The sequence below is a fragment of the Neodiprion lecontei genome, chromosome 6 (genome assembly GCF_021901455.1).
Source record: "Neodiprion lecontei isolate iyNeoLeco1 chromosome 6, iyNeoLeco1.1, whole genome shotgun sequence".
In the NCBI taxonomy this organism is placed as follows: domain Eukaryota; kingdom Metazoa; phylum Arthropoda; class Insecta; order Hymenoptera; family Diprionidae; genus Neodiprion; species Neodiprion lecontei.
The window spans coordinates 23,510,393-23,533,622 of NC_060265.1; the positions used below are offsets into that span (position 1 = coordinate 23,510,393).

At 46.0% G+C, this 23,230-nt stretch overlaps 1 protein-coding gene across 3 annotated transcripts in view; it reads left to right on the plus strand.

Annotated features, from left to right (window-relative positions):
• LOC107223375 (B-cell lymphoma/leukemia 11A) overlaps nucleotides 1-21,777 on the plus strand; it is a 33,607-nt gene extending 11,830 nt beyond the window's left edge. The window contains exons 1-3 of one of the 3 annotated variants that reach the window (XM_015663036.2): nucleotides 7-1,339; nucleotides 12,254-12,685; nucleotides 18,870-21,776. In XM_015663036.2, coding sequence (XP_015518522.1) covers nucleotides 1,303-1,339; nucleotides 12,254-12,685; nucleotides 18,870-20,914 — 2,514 coding nt within the window. In that variant the 5' untranslated portion in view covers nucleotides 7-1,302 and the 3' untranslated portion in view covers nucleotides 20,915-21,776. Of the gene's footprint in view, nucleotides 1-6; nucleotides 1,340-12,253; nucleotides 12,686-18,869 lie in introns of those variants that run through there. The other 2 variants (XM_046742976.1, XM_046742977.1) reach the window with 2 other exon arrangements.
• Nucleotides 21,778-23,230: the final 1,453 nt, after the last annotated feature.

The window sequence follows — 23,230 nt, forward strand, 5'->3', positions numbered from 1 at the left end:
CCGTCGCTGGACCATCGCTCCAGGTCCACGCCGAACTCTTGCACGAGCTCTCCGACCAGTGACAGCTACTTACTCGAGGGCCTCCGCATCGCTCCGCTCGAACACCGTACCTCCGGAGATATTTAAATACGCACGAATACCGGCAGTGTGACTTCTGCGGGCACATGGACCAACGCCGAGGAGATTGACGCGGCTGTGGTACGACGGGGATATCGCATAACGAGATTGATAAATAAATAAATAAGTAAATAAAGAAAGAAGTAAACACACGCCGCACGAGGAGTCGACGTGATATCTCTAATTACCGTATCCATCGACACCCTCGACCACCCCCCCGTCTCACCCCAGCCCCGCACCGCCCCTCCGGCTGAATGTAAATAATATATCCGATGATATAATTGTCGAACAACGAACGAGCGAGAGGAGCAGAGCAGTTTGTGAATGGTGATCGATTGTTTTTAGTTATTTTTTTGTTTACGCCTCTATCGTTTTCCTTCGCCTCGATCCTTGTATGTACGTACGCGCTCGTTTAATACGGTATTTTTATAATTATTCGGCGACGGAGGGGTTGTGTAATAATAAGAAAATATTTATTAAAACAAGGATAAAATATAAAAATTTCTTATCGTATTATATTTGCTGGTTTTGATAAAACGTTCAGTTCTGTGCCACATCGTCATGACGCTTCGCTGACGGTGAATCAACGATAATCTGTCAGTTCTTCGCCAACCACGAGGGAACCGACAAATTTTTAATTCAACGCTGTTTTGTGAAATGACAGTTTAACCGCTAGAGGATCGCGGGGGATTCTCGAAATCTCGTCAAAGATCGCCAGTGACAAATAAAATAAAAATTAAATTATATCGGTTTAACAGTTGTGAGCGTAACGTATGCGAAATTCGAATCTGTTGTAACAACGCAAGTCTGCTACGAGCAGTTTAAAAAACAAGGAAAGAGGGTCAGTGACAGTTTTTACAGACATGAGGAACATTTGACAGAAGTTTTATTTATTTATCAATCGACGCGGATATAACATTCGGTTTTGTTTTATTACGATTTAACGTTCTTTTAATTCAAATTTTCATCACGTTTTTTTGTGAATGGTGACAAAGTTTCGCAGAAATGCGGTGAAACCGCGCAATGCGATGCGATGCGATGCTGCAATTGCTTCGTGTTACCGACTATAAGTGACAATCTGAAGCTGGACCTTGTTTCTAGTTTTTGTCCGGGAAAACAAATCATTTTGTTGTTTTAATTTTCTTTTTCCCCTTTTCCCGCGGAAAGAAGATCAGAACTATCAAAATGAGGATCAAGATGCCAGCTGTCAGAATTGCCCAAGGTAAGTCGCCAAGAATTACTCGTAATTTCGAATTGAATATATCCTGATCTCGTCTCATTTTTTTCGTTCTCCAAAATTCCTCTATTTCACCGTTTCCTCGCTAAGGTATTTTGTCCCTGTTAAACGCGGGGATGCGAGAAACGGCCGTAAGAAGAGAACCAGTGTACTCTAAAAGTTGCGCGACGTGTTCTCCGGTAGTCCGAGTACGATTGTCACCTATCGTTCTTTTCTCCAATACGATCGCGACGTGTGTATTCCGAGTTACCGACTTATCACGCTCTAAAAATACCGTACTACATTGTAACATTCTCCGTTTCTGCGAGGAGAAGTAGAAGAAAAAAACTTCCGTCCAAGTACCAGCGGCTGTTTTTTCCTAACATGTTTCCTTTTCTCTGTATCTCGTATCTTCTCCCACGTAGACGTTGCGAGGCGAAGAAATGAAAAAAAAAGAAAAAAAAAAAAAAGTGAAACGCTAACGGTTTACATTCTTTTCGCAACTTGCGAATCAAGCGTCTTCCGTTGGACACATGCACTTCTCCTCAATTACAAATAGTAGGGGGTTAATTATGTGTGAAAGGACGTTGCTCGAAGCTCGATTATATTACAGTTCCCGTTTAGTCCGCGATACCGTAATTTCACGCGTTTTTTTCCGAACTTGATCGTTCGGAAATCAGTTGAAAATGAATGAACAAAAAAAAAAAAAGAGAGAGAAAACCTGCAACTCGTTTCGTCACTTGTTACCGCGAAAAAATAGCCGCGACCCTCGTCGCGCGATACCGAATCCTCGACTCTCGCGATTCCTTACTCCGCGCGTTAAAACTCGTCTGCCGCCTTATTTTCGCGAGGTTAACGACTCGCGGATCGTCGAGGGGTAGTTGGAGAATTTTTAATTAGTTGGTAACCCCCCCCGTCGGTTTCCCCTGACCCCCCTTCTTCATCTTCGGACGAGATCGCAAAAGGCGAAGCTCTCCTGAATTCTGCTCGAGGATGACGAGGGGGGGAATCGCGGCAGGGGTTACGGGGGTAGGGGACGGCGGGTGGGGGGCGCATTGTCATGCGCGAGTTTTTCACAGACTTTTCCACCCCCTCATCCCCCTTTCGCGTCGTCGTTTTCTTAATTACAACTGCGATATTCTTTAGTCCGCCCGATGGCGTCGGGGCGAAAAGATACCGGGGGCATCTTCGGATGACCCGCCCGTCGCTCTTGTACCGTCTCTCGAATCTACCTGTACGTCAGAGAAAAATCACAACGTATTTCCGATTGCGATTCCTTGTAACCGACGTCGTTCGATCAACCTGCGGTGATAACGAGAACCGTGCAGCGCGTACGTCATGGATTTCCCCTTTTACTCCACGCGGCTTTGCAGATGATTCAGTGTTTTCTCGTGTCAGTTATGAATTTTGACAGCTGCGGGCTAAGTGCGGTAAAAATACTCGAATTTTTTTTTCCGAGATTCTTCACAAATCAATTGATTCGTCAATTGATCCGATACGTGATTTCTGTCTTTTTCTCGGTTTCTTTCCTACCGCTAACCACCCCCCCCCCTCCCCCTCCCTCCTTTCGTGCTTTCAAAATTAAGCGATCAACGTCGAATTTCTATTGAATTTTAACGATGCGAACGTTACCTCCATCGGAGTTTCTCTTAACGATTCCATCACGTTTTTCGCTCATCATACCTGTCGTAAATTTTCCGCAATCATATTAACTGTTTTTCTTAGATCGATACGTCATTGAACACGAAGTTGTTTTCACACCGAACACAAGCGGAGATGATATACGGGCTACCTGTATATGGGAGAAATGAGTTCCGTTGCGCCTTGCGCTAGTTTTTCTCAACCTGTACAAAGTACAAATAGAAAAAAAAAAAAAAAAATAGAGATGGAAAACAACGATTTCTCAGTGAAGGAAGAATCCAAGTTCGATAGAAAGACGGACGAAACTAGGCGTTTGAAAACTAGATCTGCTCGCGTGAGAAAGATAAGAAAAAGAAAGCGAAAAAAATTGATATCCTCACAATGTGTTGTTGTTTTTTTTTCTCTCTCTCTCTCATTGCGCAATTTGATTGCACATAGGTATAACGCGGTCTTCTTGTACCGTCTCTTACACACATAATAATCGTAAAGCTACATAAGATGCGCTACACGTATGAATGTGTATAAATGTACTCGTATGTACGTATGTTTGTATGTACGTTGGCTACCGCGTATAACAGATAGCGTATAATATGTATAACTTTTGAACGGTATCCGTCGGTGCATTGTTTTAACAACGGTGTCTTTACACGTCAAATGGATCCGCAAGTGCACACGTAAGATACGTAAAAACTGTTATTTATTAAACAAAGTGTGTTTTCAACACCCGGACAACCCACTCTTTCCCTCCTCTCCTCCTTCGACACGTGTGACACATATGTGTCGTATCTATTAAATATTGTCTTTGATGTAACCCGTCGCCGTTGCAGGATCGTCTCCCTCTCCCTGTAACACACACACACACACACACACACACACACGCAAGCGCACGCTTGATCACCTTGTACCTACTCGCTCCTCTCTCTCTCTCTCTTCCTCTCTCTCTCGTCGTTAAGACACGGGCGCAAAAAACTCCACCTCGGCTATGCCTCTTCGGATTTGACTTCGGAGATGAACCTCCCGGGCCAAGTTCGTTCGCCGCGTGGCCCCGACCAACCAACCCTTTCTTGGCTCGCGCCCCGCACGCGCCCAGGTAAGGTGGCGTCGGATTATGTCACGGGACAGAACTGACCCGAAAGAGTACGGATACTCGGGCCGGTGCTCGTGGTTTCTTTCCTCGTCTCAGGGACGCAACGTGGGTGGCGCAAAGAATCGTCAACGGAAAAATCATGCCTTGCGGAAAATTGTAAAGGGATTGATCGAGAGTAATAAAAATTGAATGAAAATGAAGTTCCGAGATCGAAGATTCGTCGGAGATGGAAAATCGTGCGTGGGTGGTTCGACCACCCTCCTAGAGATGGCGCCAGGGGTCGTCGACGAACGACGTCGGGGTGCGTCGACGCAAATTATTATCAGTGTCAGGCGAGGAATAGAGAAGCTGCGGTGGGAACATCCGCATTTACAATTTTACTTAATTTTTTCTCGCGGAATCGCAAACGGTTCGCCGTTCCGAAAACAGACGAGACTGGCCAGCGCCTCGTTTTATCTGCACAATTTTCGCCCCACTATTTTCTGACAAAACTAGCCAAGGCTGTATATCGTCTATCCAATCTAGTCCCGGCAATTCCGTCTGAAATATACGATGGTTCGCTCCCATTTGCGGCCGAGGCTAACGTCAAGTGGGTTTATTTCGTACGTTTTTCTGGGGGGTCGAACTGCACGGAAGCCCGCGGTATACGTTCTATAGGTGTAACGATCGACTTTCGAAACATCACCGTGTACGGAAAGAGATTAACTTCGGTTATAACTGCCCCGGCTTATTGCCGCAGGTCCGACCTAACCGACCGTCTTTGTAAACCATTGACTGCTTACACTCCTTTCTTTAAGTTTATGTTCGGGGCCAAAAACAGCGCTACGTCATACGCGATACACCTAACGAGGATTAGCATCGGCGATACGGTCGGTATGTGTTATAACGGCGGCCATTTTGTATTTACCATTTTTATTCACCGGCTTGGACACACCTGCAGCCACCACGCCGCGCTCGCGCAACGCCTATCGCAAACATTCTATTACGTATACCGTTTCTTTCCTCTCCTATCCTCCTGTGCTCTGCAATAACGATCTGGAATTGATCAATCAAGGAAGTACCGAAACGAATATCATTTTGGAACAAGTCGAAGGCGATTGTAGCAACGGTCACGGGCTGACACACCGTCTGCGTATATTCGATTACGTTCTGCAGCCGGTACCGCGAGTCGTTGATCGTAAAATATAGCGATTGTTAATCGCAACGAATGAAGAAACAATCACCCGGATAGACCGATATGTACAAATTATTCCACGCCTGTGAATACCGATGATGTATCTTGTCGTCTTTCGGTCGCTTTTCCCACTCTAAATTACGGTGACAAATGTAAATACTACATTGTTGCAGGCTTAAGAACCGATACAGAATCATTTTGTGCCCATTATATCGGAGACACCTGATTCACGGGTTTAAATCTTGACCCCCTTGGGTAAAGACTATTAGCACGGAGGCAAAGTGCAGCGGAGCGGACTGACTGAGGACCGACTGACTGGTCAATGGTCAGGTAGCCCTGGACATCCCCCTTTGACCGAACGACCAACAAAGCCCACAATGCCCGAAGATTATTGCTTCAGAAGTGTTCACACCTTATGCAGGAGGTGAGGGGCTGCTGCGGGGCGGTGTCGGACAATGAGGGACAATGGCCAGGAAACCGACACTACAAACAACATAAATTTACCTTGTCCCATCGAACCGGCGCGGCGTCCGAGTGGCGCGTCTCTCTCCCTGTCTCTTTCTATTCTTCTTCTTATTCTTAGGCTTCTTTTTCTAAACGCCTATCTTTTGGGGTTTTCTCTACGCCCGACGTACGACGCTGAACGCCTACTATAAACCGTTTAAGGGTGTTTGAAGGCGTTTAAGAAAACTTACGGCTTAAGAGGTCGTAAAACTATTTTATCCGAGATGAAAAGCTCGGGAAATAACTTTACAGAAATTATCCTACTCCCGCCTACCTCGTACAACCCTCTCTTGCAAGTTTAAGTCCGTGAGTAAAGATTCGTTGCCGTTTAAAGAACGAGAGAGAGAGAGAGAGAGAGAGAGAGACAAACTTCTCTCGGTGAATGATTCGAACGGTATATACATCACACCTGTACGTATTCTTCGAACGGGGAGGGGATGCTGACGCGAATGCTGACTTTGCACCGACTCTCTCGATTTATTATATCACGCTTACGAGGTTGTTGATAAGCAACGTTCGCTCGGCGTATATCGCGAAAGTTTCTTGTACAAAATTTCACCTGCGAAAAAACGAGAGAAAAAAATCGTAGCGCGAAGGAGAGGAGAGAAAACCGTTGGAGGGGCAAAACGAAAATTTGAATCGCTCCATAGGCATACCATATACCGTATACCAACCAACCAACGTGCCTCGACGCCCGTTACACGAAAGAGGCAGAGATCGAGGGTACAACACACGTATGTGTCCGGACGTATGCGAGGTTCTATAAATAAAGTTTAGGAGAGCAAGTTCAGGGGAATAGGGAGAACGCGAGTGTTTTTAGAATCTCTTTTTATTTTCATTTGGCTTTTTCCATTTTTGACCCGAAGCCTCCGCGTACGCACGCACGTACATACAGATACGACACATGTACGTTAGTACGGATCGTCGTTTATACCGCACACCGTGTAACGAAGCAATTTCTGTGTGCCCTTGCATACGGCACTGCAACGTTTAAACGCCCCCTGACCGAGGACAACGAAAACAGACGAGGATACCCGGGTGAACTTCTTTCGGTTTTTAGAGTTTATTAGATCTCTCCGAAACTCCGCGGTCTCAAAGGAGGACCTCTCTACCTCCGAGCGAATGGGAGAGAGACGGATGGATAGAAACGTCTTGGAGTATTTTCTTGCCAAGGCTTTTAACTGCCAGGCACGTAGTCCGACGCTCTGTGTAGTCCAGTTATTTTAAAAGTTATCTACTTTTCCTCGACCCCACGCGGCGAGGTCGAACGGTCAAAATTGACTCTTGAGGCTGAATCATTTTCTGCTGTACTTGCTCCTTCTTCTTCTTCTTTTATTACAAATTACCTAAACTCGATGCACGGTTGGGTTGGTTTTACTCGAAACTAGACGTCGGAAAAGTCTTAGGTAATCGAGTACACACCTGTATACATGTACACCTACACGTTCAGTTCCCGTCTCAAAGACGGATAAAAGATCTCAACTGAGCCAAGACCGCGCCCGTTTGATTCTTTGCGCCGGAAAGGGAAGCGACAATTTTCAACGCGATCAAGCGCCGCGGTTCAAGCGGGACAGGAAATTTGCTTTAACTTAAAATGTGAGCACCGCAAAATAAAAACACCGCACGAGAGAAATTTAAGAAATCATGTCCGGCCATTGCGACGTTGATTTGAAGGGGAAAAAAACCTCGAACCGAGACATGCGTATATAGTAAAAGCGGCGTGGCCGATTCCCTGTGGGTATGTACAATTATTTCCTCAGCTCTCGATTGGCGCACTCCTCGTGCAAAGGCACGACGGGATAGTTTCGTATTTTTTTTTTTTCTTTTTCTATTTTTTTTTTCTTTCGGAACAATAATTGCCGGCTACTGGACCGATGGCGCTGAAAGATGGGACCAGGAGGGGTGACTTTCGGGGCAGTGGGGTGGTCTCCGAGTGTGATTCTTTTGTTGACTTCTTGGGCAATGGGGTCGTGATTCGCGGGGGGTTGCGATGGAGTTTTTCAAAGTTGACGCAAATATCATTCATTTTTTCGGTCACCGGGTTCCGATGAAATTTTTCAAGACCCAATTTTCCGGCATTATAAATTTGATTCATAGTTGAAAATTAATCCTTCGCTGCGCATCTCTCGACACTATATAGATAATTTTTTTATTATTTTTTCATTCTTATCCTTCTTCTTCTTCTTGTTCTTCTTCTTAGCGAGTTCTTCCTCCATTTCTCGTTTATGATCCAACTCACGTATTTCTAGTTGACAATGAATTGCTTTAAGAAAATTATTCCTAAGGTGTTGGGATAGCTGATGGTCAGGTTCGGTAAACACCCTTCTCCGTACAACAGTTTTCACGGAGGAATTCAAACGTGTCGAGGTGTGACCGAGTGTGACGGAGAGACACGATTCGACCGCTGAATGAGAGTAGGCGGTATAACCTTTGACCTAAAGAATTGAAAAATTGGCTTTTGTCGTGGGTATGCCTATGCTGCCGAGAGTAGCTAAACAGCTGATGGAACAAACCCGAAATGATCGAACGAATTTTTTCCGAGCGACGTTTCAAGTTCACCGAACTTTTTTATGCACGTCTATTCGGCTGGATTAATTTACTCAAGTGCGGCTTGTCGTTGAGTTCGTGGCGAGAAGGACACGAGATTTTTTTTAAATGAAAATTTTGTAAATTATTTAATATTTGTAACTTCACGCTTGCGATTTAACGAAGAGAATTTTCGCACTCCCGTTGACCGAAGGTCGTGCAGGGCGCATATCTGCTAATTAGGAACTCGTATGGCGCACATGCGTCGAGTTACATTATTCAGGGGAATGCCGAGCTCCGAAACTCACGGTACACCGGGCAGCGATAAAAGGTAGAACACAAAACAGAAAACACGGTGTGGACAAACTTTTGCAAAACTCGCTGACGATGAGAGTAGCGAAATGGGTATAATATACAACCGCAATAATTAATAAATTTCAATTTTGATTGCTGCGGTGATATTGCGGTGAAATATTAACGTCGTTACGAAAGGTATTTATTTTTTTTTATTTCAATCCATCCCCATTCTAAAATTTATCACAAAATGAATCCCCACAACGATCGCACACTCATTCTGAAAAGTATTGAAATTTGAAACAATGAAAGTTACCATCGACAGCCTAACGAGGCATATCTTCGATTTAATCGATGCCAAAATATAAGATTTCCTTCTCAGCGGTGTCTCAAAATTTTGTCGAAATGTGGTCAAACGGACATGTGCGAGACACCTGGACGCATAACTGTATTCAGTCCGATCCCACATGATTTATTTTGATGAAAATTTCACGAAAGGGTTTTTTTCTCACTCTGAAAGAGGTTGAAAAGAGGGACAGGTCAACTCTAGGACCTGTTTGCCCGATTTCAATGGACAATGTCCTGCCCGGGACAAAGGCCACCTAGATCCTCCCACGATACGCATGAGGGGCGCTCTCGCGGTCCATTCAACCGATCCGTGAGAACTCCGTTTCATATTTTTCATAACTCTCTGCAAACGGGATGATATTTTTCTGCCACACACCCGCCGTTTCGGCGTCCGTCACCTCTGGTCACTGATTCCCTCCGCTTGTCCGTCGGTCGACGTTTTAGCCGGACTTATCCAAGGCACCTGTGGGCCCCGAAATCCGTGAGAGAAAAGTAAAATCCATCGAGAGTCAGTTCCAAGTTGAAGGAGGCAGAAAGCTTTTTTTTTCAGTTCATGGCGCCTGCCGTTATGCAACCAACCTAGCAGTGATGTATTACCGGTACTATCAACGAACATTTCTTACACATGCCCATATTCCGATTAACAAACCGCGGGATTTTGCGTCGAAGCAACGGAAGGCAACGACAGGTGAAAAAAAAAGTATAAAAATTGGGTGCCTTGTTTATCGATGTAACGTACAAGCTCACCTCTGGGACAACGTTTCCCTAAAAGAAAGCTGGAGAGAAAAAAATGCGTCACCATTTTGAATCCTTTGTCTACCGTACGTTTCGGGGGAGACGGAACGGGGACCGGTCTAAAAAACTGTTACCCCTCAGGTACGCGTATATATATATATATATATATATATACATATATATATACACATGTATGTGTATAGCCGACAGTCGTAAGGGGGTTTTAAAAAGTGGGGGATTTTCTATAAAAATTATCCCCACTACCCCGAGGGTCCTTTTCATTCTTTGATATCCTGTTCGGCTCTCGCCAGCGCGGGGATCTTCAGTTAGCATCCAAACATGGACCAAACAAGATCTTACACTACCGTTTTAATTTGCGAATGAAGATAATTTGCGGTACTTTCGATCGTATCCGTGAACTTTGCCGATCGGCGATGCAAAATGGGTGGATTGAAGGAATCGAGTGAGCTTGGACGGTGCCTGGTTTGACGAATACTTGCTTCGTAATTACGAGTGATGAGTGGATGAAGACCGTTTCTGTACGCGTAGAGATCAGTGATATTAATCGGAACGCGATGCGGATAAAAGGTGAATGTTTAATTGGTTGAAAATTTCGCCTTGAGCCTTGAGCCCCGAAACGAGGTGTCGGCATTCGACATTCGTGCATCATAGGACAGCTGATCTCCTGAGATGGGAATTATAATTGAAAATTAGCCGATTGGTTGCCGTTGATCCGTTTAGCAGCTGTACCGCTGGGACGCTGTTCCGTTACGGCTTTATACCTATAGTGTGACTTTGATAGACGTTGAGGTAAAAACGTACGTATATAACGCGTCGAGGATCGCCGAAGGCGGTGTCCTTGTTAGTACCTACGGCGTCCTGTCAAAACGACCAGAGGACACATCGAAACAATCGAATTACGATCATCCCCAGGGCGAGTCCCGACCCAAACCAATAATTCGATTACCCATTAGTATTGACTCTCGCCAATTTCCTTTCGGGTCCGCCGACCGGAGTACAGGAAATATCGCAACCTTGCGACAACTTTGACGATCGAACTCGGATTGAGATTCTCGTTAAAGTATTGAAATATTTTTGGAATTGATATCTTCCCCTCGTCGCCTCTGCCTTCCGATACGAATCGAATCGACTTGCGGTATCTCGGAAAATTGATTTCGGTAAATAAGAATCGACACTCGGATATAACGCGCGGTTACAGAAAAATTACCACGCAATAAAAGAACCACCCTGTATATCATGGCCGGGCATTACGGATGTATGGACCAATTTGTAAGCAATCCAACTTGTAGTCGCGAACCGATATTCCATATACTCTCTGCACCTTATCTTTTCCTCATATACATCCGCGGGACGCGAAATAACAATACCCGACACACATCGACCGATGCGACGATGCTGCAGTTATATCGGCTAGATTCGTCGTCTATCTCGAGTACTATGTATACCTAGTTGTACGTACGTACGTTACGTATGTATGTACCTTGGACGCGCGTGTAATGCCGGCGCGGTTCGAGGCACGAGTTTTGGTCCAGGCAACATCTGCCCCCGAAAAAACAAAAGCCCATTGTCGCTAACGACCGGTCGCACGTCTCTTGTTTCTAACCGAGCGCTTTTCAATCGTAGGTGCTCGCATAACGGACTCTGCTGGTCTATTCATCTTCTTCCGAACTTTTTTCCTTTCTTCGTTGCTATTATTTTTATTTTCATTCACCGCGTTAGATTTGCTTTTTTTTTCTCTTTTTTTTCAATACAACCCTCCCAAATTCAAATATCCTTACGCGGGACGCGGTTGATTCGACCAATTTTCTATGCTACGACATGAAAATCTTGGACCTTGCCGGCAGTGGAATCTGTCTTTACTTGTCGCTATCGTTGCGTTTGAATATTTTTCTTACACGTACGTTTCGCGGACAATGTATTTTTTTTTTTTTGTTTTTTCTTTGGGGGGCAAGCGCCCGTCTATTTCCCGCGCCTACGCTTGTTATACCCACTCTTGTTTGTTCGGTCGATCGGGTCGAAAGATTCTCGAAGAAGGCGCATGTCGCGGGGGCGAAATCGCGAAACTAAGGAGTGGGATGAGACGTTACGATTTCTATAAGGACGATTTGGCCACAAGGAGGTCCTGAGGTCATCCGCAGACGTCGCAACTCACTTTTAGGGTCCTTGAAGAGCATTTCTGGCAGCCGTACGATTTCCCGTTATACGTTGGCATTAACATAGAGATTGGCAGCGTTTCATATATCGATCCGTCCACCCCGCCTCCGAGTCTCCTCTCGCTCATCTCTCAACCACTCTTCGCGGAGTCGAGTGCTCACACCCGCCACCTCCGACTGCCCCCTGACAGGGTGTCTGGCACGAATTGTTTTTCCTTTTCACCTCGCGCCCGGCTGATCCGACCTCTTTTCCCCGTTTTAACCCCGCTCTCGCCCCTTCCGCCTGGAAAAAAAAAGAAATAACGAATTCCCCAGGGGTGGAGTCTCCGCTTGACCAACGTCCAAGGCGCAAGCTCGACTCGCAGGCTCCACCCTTGCGGGGAATTTCACCATCGACACGTGGAAATTTGAAAACCTGACATTTATGCTTGTTCCAGCGGAAACGTCTCAAGGCTCCAGCCCGGACACGGTGCAATGCGGGGGATGTCGGGCCTCCTATCCTCTCGGGGACATCGTCAGGTTCATCGAGCACAAGGTGAACCACTGTCGGAGCACCCTTCAGGGCTGTCACAGCCCGCCGCCGGCCGCTGCCCCCGAGGACTCGGACCCCGAGGACGCGCTCGCCCTGAAGAACGACCAGGAGAAGCTCAACTCGGTGCCCAGCATATCGGCGCCGATCAACAAGCGCGGCAGTCGTCTCGAGAGTCCGCCGACGCCCCAGGGCTCCGGATCCGACGGCGGCAGCCCCATCGAGCTCAGGGCAAGCGCAAGCTCCACGCCGAAGAGAAGACTCGAGGAGGACAAGGAGGAGTTACCTAAAAAGCCTAAGACGGAATCGGTCGATGCCGACACCAACACGACCAGTTCCGGTAAGCGGAAAATGGGGTCGCGAGAGAGAGAGAGCGAGAGAGAGAGGGAGCCGTCGGCGAGTTTAGATCGGTTCTTCAAATTGTTGGTTCTTTTTGTTTATTTGTTTCTTCCTTCGTTTATTTTTTTCTTCTACTTTCATAAGTTGACCATTGATCCTGCGATTGACGCGCCCGTGATCCTGGAAAGGGGAAAGAGCGAATGAAGAAGATGAAAAAAAGATTTTTAAAAGGACACTCGCAGCGCGACATGTGACGATCGGCACGGTCCACCGATCCCGAACAATGAGCGAGAGAGAGGGAGAGAGACGCGCCTCGTTCGATTTTTGAATTTAAAACCACCCCACGATAGGTATGAGCGTAGGGGGTGAATTTTGCCCATTGTCAACCTCGACGAGCCATGTGCTGAAAGGGTTAACGCGCCACTGTCACCGTGCTCAGTGCGGTGAATATCGAAGCTCATGCGGGATTTTCTTTGTTGTTTACTTGTTTGTTGCTGATTTCTTCTTTTTTTTTTTTTTTTCACCTTCGTCAAATTGAGGAAAATTGTCCTTATAATCGAAAATATCGTTACCCGAATAGATGTGCAACTGGTAAAGTCATTTCGATTACCTCTAGTCTGCTGTGTCGAAATTCACTTTATACCAATGAAAACTATTTGACGAAGTTGCCGATGTTCATTGTTAGTTAGTAGTTATTTTACTTTAAAAATATGAGTGCATTAAAAAAACAGGATATCGTCTGGATGATAATTCTCGTTGCAAAAAAATACGTTATTCAAATTATGACGAAAAGATAACTCGGATCAATACTTGAATACTCTGGAATGAAATCACTTTTCCAGCTGAAGGTATCAATTAATACATATTCACGAAGTAGTTACAGATTAATTTTTTTTTTTTTTATCGTCTCGTACTTATCGTTTTATCCCAACCGTCGAACAACATTACATAAACAGACAATGCTTGTCGTTGAATTTCGTTACCTGTAGTCATCTAACAATTTGACAACTTGGAATGGCGTGAATTAAACAGCATCAATTTTTTCCATCGGAATGAGCAACGGGGTTTCGGTACAGAAAATCTCTGTGCAGGTCGAGGGACAAATCTCTCGGTCGTGACCACGACACGAACCACTGACGTTGATAAAAAGCGCATCCCAATAAATAACTCGAGATGATCCCTCAATTACGCATTCGGCGTGTAAGAGGATCTTCCGGTCGCGTCTCTCCTTTGAGTCCTGCAGGACGAGAGGCAGGCGGCGTGCCGCAGACACCCGGAGGACGACCCCTGTCGCACACCCTGCGAGCGTGGAGAGGATATGACTGCCGCGTGATCGCGTGGACGGCACACGAGGGCATTTGCTTTAACCCCTTGGCGCAGGTTTTTGTCGAAAAGTTTTTGTAACCGAACAACCTCGAGCCCAATTAGAGTCCTCCCATTGTGATGCCACGTGGCGACGTAGCCGTGACCCAACTGCACGAGCCACTCGCTTTAAATACGACGAGGTGTTCCTCGCTCGGCTGCCTACCTTCCTTCCTTCCTTCCTTCTTTCGTTCCATCCTTACTCGCGTGATCATGCACCAGGTACAGATACCGCCGAAGGGGTGAAGCGGATCGTGGCACCCCGAGTCTCTAACGAAACCTGTCATCGCCCTGCGCAATTTCTCCATCTCGAGACACGTCAAACGAACTTTTTTTTTCGCTGCTTGACGACGTGACGCGCGATATTGAGAGAGTGAGAGAGAGAGAGAGAGAGAGAGAGAGAGAGAGAGAACTTGTCGCCTTTATAGCCGTTACAGCTCGGAAACAACGCGAGCAGGTCGCCGTGTAAGCCGTCGAAATTGACACCCAGTCCGTTACGCGGCGCGATATACGCAGATTTGATATCACGCGTCAGGATTGTCTGTCGAATATTAATTTTCGAATGGGGTGAGATATGTGTATATGTATACTTTTTCTTCCGTGATTCCCCGTTCCGCGTATGCGGCCTTTCTTATTTCATCCCCCCCGGATTCTCGGTTCCTCTCAGTTTCCCGGTTTTTTATGACGCTTTTCCGACCCCTTACCAAAGACCGCCCAAGGCGATCTGCGAATTGCGTGTCAATTGGCGACCGACACACGCGGTCGAGATCCTGGAAAATACGCTTCCAGCCTCGGGTATCCGGGAGCAATCTCTCTTCCGCTATCTTATTCATCTTGTATCCTAACGCGTGTACAACTTGGCGAGAAACTCGCTACCTCCGGGTCCGAGTTTAGGTATACGATATACGTACATACGGACAAGGAGAATTTCTCAACTTTGTTCTACAGTATGACATTAGGAATGTCTTGCGGCGAGACGCGAATACGACGTAAACGGCTTAAGTACCTTCTACTCGACAAACGGCAGGACGGACAAAGTTGGCTGACCGCAAGGTACAAACCGACCGTGCAGTCCCTTTGTCCGATATAAAAATAACAGACTCCTCTCGCCGCGAAACGCGTCCAGACGCGGACGTTTCGTCGGATATTCCTCGCACCATGTGCCCATAATCTGAGAGTGATTTTTTTTCCACGACAGTTCCCTCTCGGTTTTTGCTCGCGTTAACATGTCCTCTCCTTCTGCTTTCTGCTTTCTGATTTTCTTCAATCGTACGGTTCGGACGAAGCCGCGGGGGGTGGGAAACGGGTCCAGGATAAAGGTTCAAAAGTTGGGGTGATTAGTCGAGCTCGAGAAGCTGCGTCATGGTTTCGGAGATTATTCCACCGAGGTAGATCAGAGCAGCGCGCGAATCATTCGGGGATCTCTACCTGGACCAGGTTCGCGTGCGTCGTCGAATTTTGTCCCCCTTTTGCGGCTTCCGAGCGCCGATGCACAACCCTATCGTCCTTCGGCCCGACAACAAAGTGCATACGCCGAATACGTCGGCTAATCGATATTTTAATATAATCAGAGCCCGGGGATGACGCGTGGCCCTGCACCTTTGTGACGTTATACTGCAGCCCCGATGCAGGAAAATTGAAAGGGAAGAACGACGCTAGAAATCAAAATCCCAATATCGAGCGCTTGGATCTTCGTCTTCGTGCTTTTGGGCTGCTCATCGACAAACGCGGCCGTCGCATCTAGCCGACGTGACGCGAATTCGAAACTTAAATTCTGCCCGGCATTCGTGCAACACATGTCTTTTACTGTGCCGAATTTCACGGGCTTCGAACCCCCCGCGCACGTGTCGTTTACACTAAAATTTCCCGCTTTATAGAGAGCCGCCTTTGATAACGCGTGTAAACTTTCGCGTCCGCGATATATGTATATAACGTATATGCGGTTGGTCGATGTGTCTCGAAAGTTTTCTCGACGTCCTTTTTGAACAGCGGGTGAATCGGTCTTCGGAAGAATTCTGATCTATCGGATTGCAAGATCCGGTTCCAGTGAAACGTCGGTGCAGCATGGATTTTTTTTTTTTACGAATTCGACCGATTCTTTTTCCCGAATAAATGTTCTCCGGATCTCCGATTCTCCCGGGGCTGCGGGGCAAGTCAGGCTTGTTTCGAAAGTGACCGAACAATTTTCTGCAGAAAATCGGGGTCCAAATTGCCTGGCAGAGCGTTTAGAGCGAAATTGTTTGGAAGAGCATTGTTTAAGGATGAGTTGAACCTTGGCCGTTCGTTCGACTCTGACTCGGAAGTGCATCTGCGCTCAGCAGCTCCCCAACCTGCAAGAGGGACGCGGAATGTACGGGAGGTAATTGTCGACGATGGATAAATCGAAACTATTCTATCCCCGAAGCACAACGCGGTGCGATCTTTCGCGGCTTTTGAATTTTCAGCGAGATTTCGTCCCGCGGTAAAAAATAATCCTAACGGATGGCCGGTCCGTCGTTTGCATATGAAAAGTACACAGAGTCACCCCCGTTAGCCCCCCCACCCCAATCGATAATACTTTCTATAGACTAGGCTCTGCTTATCTTTTACCCTTGCGGCGCGGCGCCGCCTTTTCTTCGACTACACAAGGGGAAGTTGGCAATATTTTCGACTTCCGGACAGAAAGAGAAATTCGTCACGCGCCGTTATAACCGCCCCGACTTCTGCGGATCAGCCCATCCTTGGACTTGAAACAATGATCTTGATTTTTAAAAAGTTTTTTTTCACGCTCGAAAAACTCGTTCCTCGAATGACTCGGGAGTTTTTCCTACTGGCACCTAATTATCGACGCTTCGAAGTTCGCGCCTTGCGCCGTCCGGGAACTCGATAGCAAAAGGTGCTTTCCGCAGCGCCTCGATCTAGCGACGTGTCGAATTTGGAAACCACTTAAAACAAAGGATCCTCTCCAATTCGACACGCCACGATCGCCTTGTTCTCCCTTCGCTACCTGCCCATTCGTACAACCAAATTAGTTACCCGGTGGTTCGGCTGTGTTCGAAAAATCATTTCCGACAATTTTACTCGAGGTGATTTTCGAAGGTGCAACAGACTTCCGTGACAGGCATAGAGGCGATAGTTTTATAAACGTGGATCAACCCGGGTGCAAAATTTAAGCAACAAAGTATTGCAGTTTCATCGAACGATCGAAAGAAATTTTAAATTCAAATGGGCAGCTAACAAGATCTCGGCTTTAAGTCGCTTAGCGAACAAAGATTTCTTCTCGCAGTCTCCGGACTCCCGTTTAATTAAGATCAGTTTATTTCGTTGACGGTTCTTTGTCCCTGATCGATTTTGCCGCTTGTACCTGGTAATCCGCAAATTTTCATCCGTTAAAGCGCACGCGTTTCGTTTAATTTTATCACGTCCATGCTTCTAACCTGAGTGTGAAAAATTGGAATTCTCACAAAGGGTTTTCATCGGCGTTTCGGACAGTCTAGTCGTTAAGCTTGACCGCGTGCATGAATCTGCGGGCATGCAGGGCTATATGGGTGTATAAATAACGGTAGGAATTTTCTTCGCTCGGAGAGTTATACGACCCGTTGAAATATGCTTTTGCGGTTATGTCTTGCGTCCTTTCAAGAGGGTCCGCGAAACACATGGCGATGGACCTTTTCACCGAGGGTGAAAAACTGAATTAATAAAATCCGGCGGTAGCCGCGAACGACGTGGGCGATGTCGTCGACGCCACGTGGGGCGTGAAAAATGACCGAAAATCTGATATTCCCGGATTAAAAACATTGAAATTCAAAACCGCATCCCTGCATCCCCTTGCCTCCCCCCCGGCCAGGGACAGAAAGTCGTTAAGGGTCAGTTTCATCCCGCTCCACATCCCCCGCTTATTGTCGGGGATATTATTTTTAAGCCCTCCTTCCAGCCCCGTACCACCCGATATATACTATATAAGGCTCTGCAATTTGACACAGACGCGCCGTTTGAATCACGAATTGAATTCGTTCGGCGATTGAAAATTAAGGAGGGATGAAATTGATACCCCCGGTTGCTCCGCGTCTCTCGACGGGGGTGATATTTTACGATTTGCCGCACACCGGGTACACTGACCAGTCCCGATACACTCTCACCCACAAATCGACGATTTTGCTTTTTACACATCCACAATACAAATCTTTGCGGCATCTAGGGGACGTGCAGTTCGGTCAAAGCTTGAGCCATGTATCGAGTTCGCGTAAATATTCGGCTCACTTTCTCCTTCCCCATCCATCTCTATTCTCCTTTACTTACGTTTTGCACTTTACGAAAGAGTCGGAAGACTTGTTTTATTGTTGGTGAATAATAAAAAAAAAAAAAAAACCTGCAAGTTTACTTTTGACAAGTAAATATATGTTTGAAGAAATGGTAGATCAGCTCAACTTCTATAATTTGTTTTTTTTTTTTTATATGGCATACATTTCTGAAGTAATATTTGAAGCATTTTTTAACCAATGGATTGCAAAAACGGGTCGCAACACGACGTTGACACCTACCCATTAATATCAATCGCCATTAAATTCAACGTCATTCCTAGAACCGTTCTTTTAATATCATAATTTGCAATAGCAATTCAATTTCACAATGGTGACACTCGGCGCCTTGTCTTGTCGTACCTAGAGTTACGCAATCCAATCGAGCGTCGTCCCGTAAGAGCACCAAAACGGCGGTTTTGCAATAACAGCGCGCAACATGTTCCGCCCGGCTAACCATAAATCAAAATTAAAAAAGGCTGTAATAGTGTGACGTGGGATCCGTTGTACCGGAATAAGACGATCAGTTTGACCGCTCTGTTGCAGAACCGAGATGGCTCCAGTGTTCCCAGTGCGCCCGCAGGCTGTCCTCGGCGTGGGAGCTTCTTCAGCACGCGCAGAGCGTCCACGGGGCGAGACTTTACACGTCCTCGTCACCCTCGGCGAATTCATCCTCCAACACACCAGCCCCAAGTCCTCCGACGCAGACGTCGACGCACACGCACCACCTGAGTCCCCCGAACCATCTGAACCTCAGCGGTAAATCGACGGGAAGTTCGTCGGCGGGTAATTCTTCCGGGGGTGGAAACACGAGCGGAAGTAGCGGCAGGCAGCTTCAGTCCTCGGCTTCGCTGGTCGGCGATCCTCTGCACAGTTTTCTCAGACTTCCGCAGCACCTCGAGAGGAGCTTTCCGCCGATGTTCAGGCCGGACTTTCTCGCTCTGAACCCCCTCGCCTCGTACCGGGGACTCCAGGACCTCCAGACCGCCACCAGGAACCTGCAGAACCTCGGAGACCCGCTCCGCGGGATGGACGGCCTGAACCTCGGCGACTCCCTCGTACGGAGTTCACTCGACTCTTTGAACAACGCGAGGAACCTGGCGAACCTGGCCGAGCTGTCCCACGGACGTGGGCTCTCGGGACAGGCGCATCCACCACCACTCGAAGCGAACCTGGATTTTTACTCGGCGCGCCTAAGGAGCCTCGCTAACCCTTCCTTAGGCGCGGCTCCGAATCCCACCCCAAACACGCCGTCGAACCAGGGCGCGGTGGTCAGCGTGCAGCCGATCCAGCCACCGAGTCCGGCGGCCAATCCGGCGAACCTCACCCACAACAGCATCCAGAAGGAGAACTCGCCCCCGTGCTACACCCAGAGTCCGATCGGCGGTCACCACAACAACAACAATTCCACCGACAGTGACAAGACCAGTCCGCCGGTAGCCTCGACCCCGATAATCGCCGACTCGGAGACCGTCTACACCTGCGAGGTGTGCGAGAAGAAGTTCCGGTTCCAGTCGAACCTGATAGTTCACCGAAGGAGTCATCAGGACAAGGAGCACGCCTTCCAGGAAACGATACAGGACACCACGGCGACCAGGTGCGAGATATGCGAGATCGAGGTGCCGAGCTTTTCCGAACTGCGAAAACACATGCGGAACGAGCACCAGGAGGCGCTTAACGTCGCGTCGAGTCCCCAGGGCAGCGTGGAGACGGTACCGGACGACGGGAGCAGCTGCGACGAGAACATGGACCTCGACGAGGGCGAGGAGACGGACGCGAAGCGGGAGGACAACGAGGAGAACACCCCCGAGGACCTGAGCACCACTCAGGGTCAGAGCAGCGAGGAGGGCGGAACGCGGGTCGACCAGAAGCCGAGTCTGGTCGGTGACCTGATGGAGAAATTCGGGCTGAGCAACATCGCCCAGTACTCGGAGGCCTACAGGCAAGCGCTGCAGGAGAACCATCGGGGCGGTTTCGTCAAGACCGAGTCGCCGTCGAACCTCGTCAACTCCCTGAACAACAACAAGGAGAAGGACAGCGCCCTCTCGCCGACGAATTTCAACTCGTCGACTACGCCGAACATCTTCTCAGGTCAGGGATTTCCCCGTTCGGCCGGGCCCGACTTCGGCGGTCTGTGGCTGCCCAGCCCTCACTATCTGGAAAACAACGAATTCCGGAAGGCCTCGAAGGCCACCACCTCGAGTCTGTCGCTTCAGGGACTCCCCAGTCCGTTGCTCAAGAAGGAACGGAGCGGCAGGAACGACACGTGCGAGTACTGTGGCAAGGTCTTCAAGAACTGTTCGAACCTGACCGTTCACAGGCGATCGCACACCGGCGAAAAACCCTACAAATGCGAACTGTGCTCATACGCCTGTGCCCAGAGTTCGAAGCTCACGAGACACATGAAGACCCACGGTCGTCATGGCAAGGATATTTACAGGTGTAGATTTTGCGAGATGCCGTTTTCCGTGCCAAGCACGCTGGAAAAGCACATGCGGAAATGCGTCGTCGTGCAGCAGGGCCAGAAGATGGGGATGCCCTACTCCGGGAGTCAGGACGAGGACTCGTCCTTGAGCACGAAGGATACTTGATCCTGGAACGTCAGTCTTCCCCCTATACCGCCACTCTGGCCCCACAGGCCGCCGTATCCGGTGTACTAGACGTTCGTCGCGTTCTTCCGGCTAGAGGCCAGAAACATCCCTTCGCCACTTTTCCCAAGACTCGAAAGACACGGACGATTTACCCATCCTCGTTTATACTTTCGAAAGGGTAGGTGAAACGCGCGGATTGTCCGAGTCCCTGCAGATGATTGCCAAGTTTTTGTTTCCTTTTTTTTGCATCCTTCTCGCAACACGCGCTGAAGAATATCGGGAAGGAAACATTTTTTTTTTTTATTTTGCTCCCTCCAAACCCATCTGCAGTTTAAAGGTTCAGCGATTCGCGATGTTATCGCGAGGATGTGTCAGACTGGCGATTGGATAAATGCCAAATGCGAATTCGAATGGAAAGTCAATTTCCCCGAAGACAAGTTATGCTAGTGAAAACTGTCGGATTTCGAAATTCGCCAATCAAATATCGAAGCTCTATGGTCGACGGTCGAAGGCTGGAAATGCCTGGAACAATAGTACTCAATACTAGTTGTCAGCAACCTCGGAGAGATGATATCCGCAATACGAAAAAGAAAAGAGTCGCTTTGAGGTGTAACAAACTTAGAACGAAAACGTTCCAATAGCGAAGACTGGACGAGAATAAAATCAATATAAAATTTTAAACGAAATACTTAAACCCCATTAATTTTATTCAAATAAATGGTTACCATAATGAGTCTCATACCCCCTATCAATAACACTTGCGAATAATTAATAAACAAATAATAGTAATAATAATAATAATAATAATAATAATAATAATAATAGTAATAATAATAATAATAATAATAATAATAATAATAATAATAATAATAATAATAATAATAATAACAATAGGAGTAATAAAAATCACACACGTACACATATACACAAAATAAAACACACACTATGAATAGTAACTTTATTATCATATTATAAAGATTATTTATTTAATAATATAATATATCGTAATATATATCGAAACTTTAAAACTATGAATGTACTAGTACGTTTTTGTACATTGTGTAGTAATTTTTTGAAAAACAACGTGTCGCTTTGAAAATGGCGCATTACAGTTCTGTATATAATAAATATTCACTCTATTATGTATTAATATCGAGTAAGAAAAAATATTAATTTACATAATAATTATTACGTGCTACCCATATGTAATTTAAGGTCTAGATCGATTATGTGTAAAATGTATCATACCTATTATAATTATTATCACTATTACGACTACTACGACTATTATTATTATTATTATTATTATTATTATTATTATTATTATTATTATTACTATTACTATTATTATTGTTATTATTATTACAATTATCATTATTACTATCATTGTCATTATTACAAATTAAACGAAACGTACATTATTTTGTTCCGATATTAAGTTATTATTGAAATGTTTTTAATAGTTAAGAAGATGCCAAAGTTGTCTAGGTTTATCGTCTATTATCTATATATTGTACACGTGGTGTCTGTGAGGGAAGATATGTAACTATAAATTAATCGCGTTCTTCTAAGTTATTTCTGCGGTGTTTGTGAGAGTGCAGACCTTTTTGATTCAGATGATTTAAAAAAAAAAGTTATATCGTTGATTGGATCTAACTTCCTTTCCAGTCACCCCGCTGTCACGTTTTATTATCGTACTATTATTGCCTATTATTGTACGTATCAGTTCATTCGTTGATTATATTTATTATTACTATTATAATTATGACTATTATTATCATCATCAACATCATCATCGTCATCATCATCATCATCATCATCATCATTATTAATACTATTACTATTATTATTATTATTATTATTATTATTATTATTATTATTATTATTATTATTATTATTGAAGTCGAAATACCCGTTTCGACCTTCGTAAAATCAAAGATTCATTACATTCTTGATCCTACGAAAGCCGCGAGCGATTTCGATCTTCAATATTTCGAAAATTCTGTTTCTTGCCCAAGACTGAGGTTTTTTGAATATATTATTAAAAATATTATTATTATTTGAATGAATTGTTTTTTTTTTTGGTTTTTTTTTTCTTTTTTTTTCATATTTGTTCAATCAAGATCGTTTTGTCGTTGTAAACTTTTTGAAGAGAATTGTTCCTAAAAAATGTAGGCAATAAGGATGAAAAGAAGAGATAAAGTGTGTGTGTGTGTCTGTGTGTGTCTGTGTGTGTGTGTGTGTGAGAGAGAGAGAGAGAGAGAGAGAGAGAGAGAGAGAGAGAGAGAGAGAAATAATAAAATAAGCAAAAGGAAA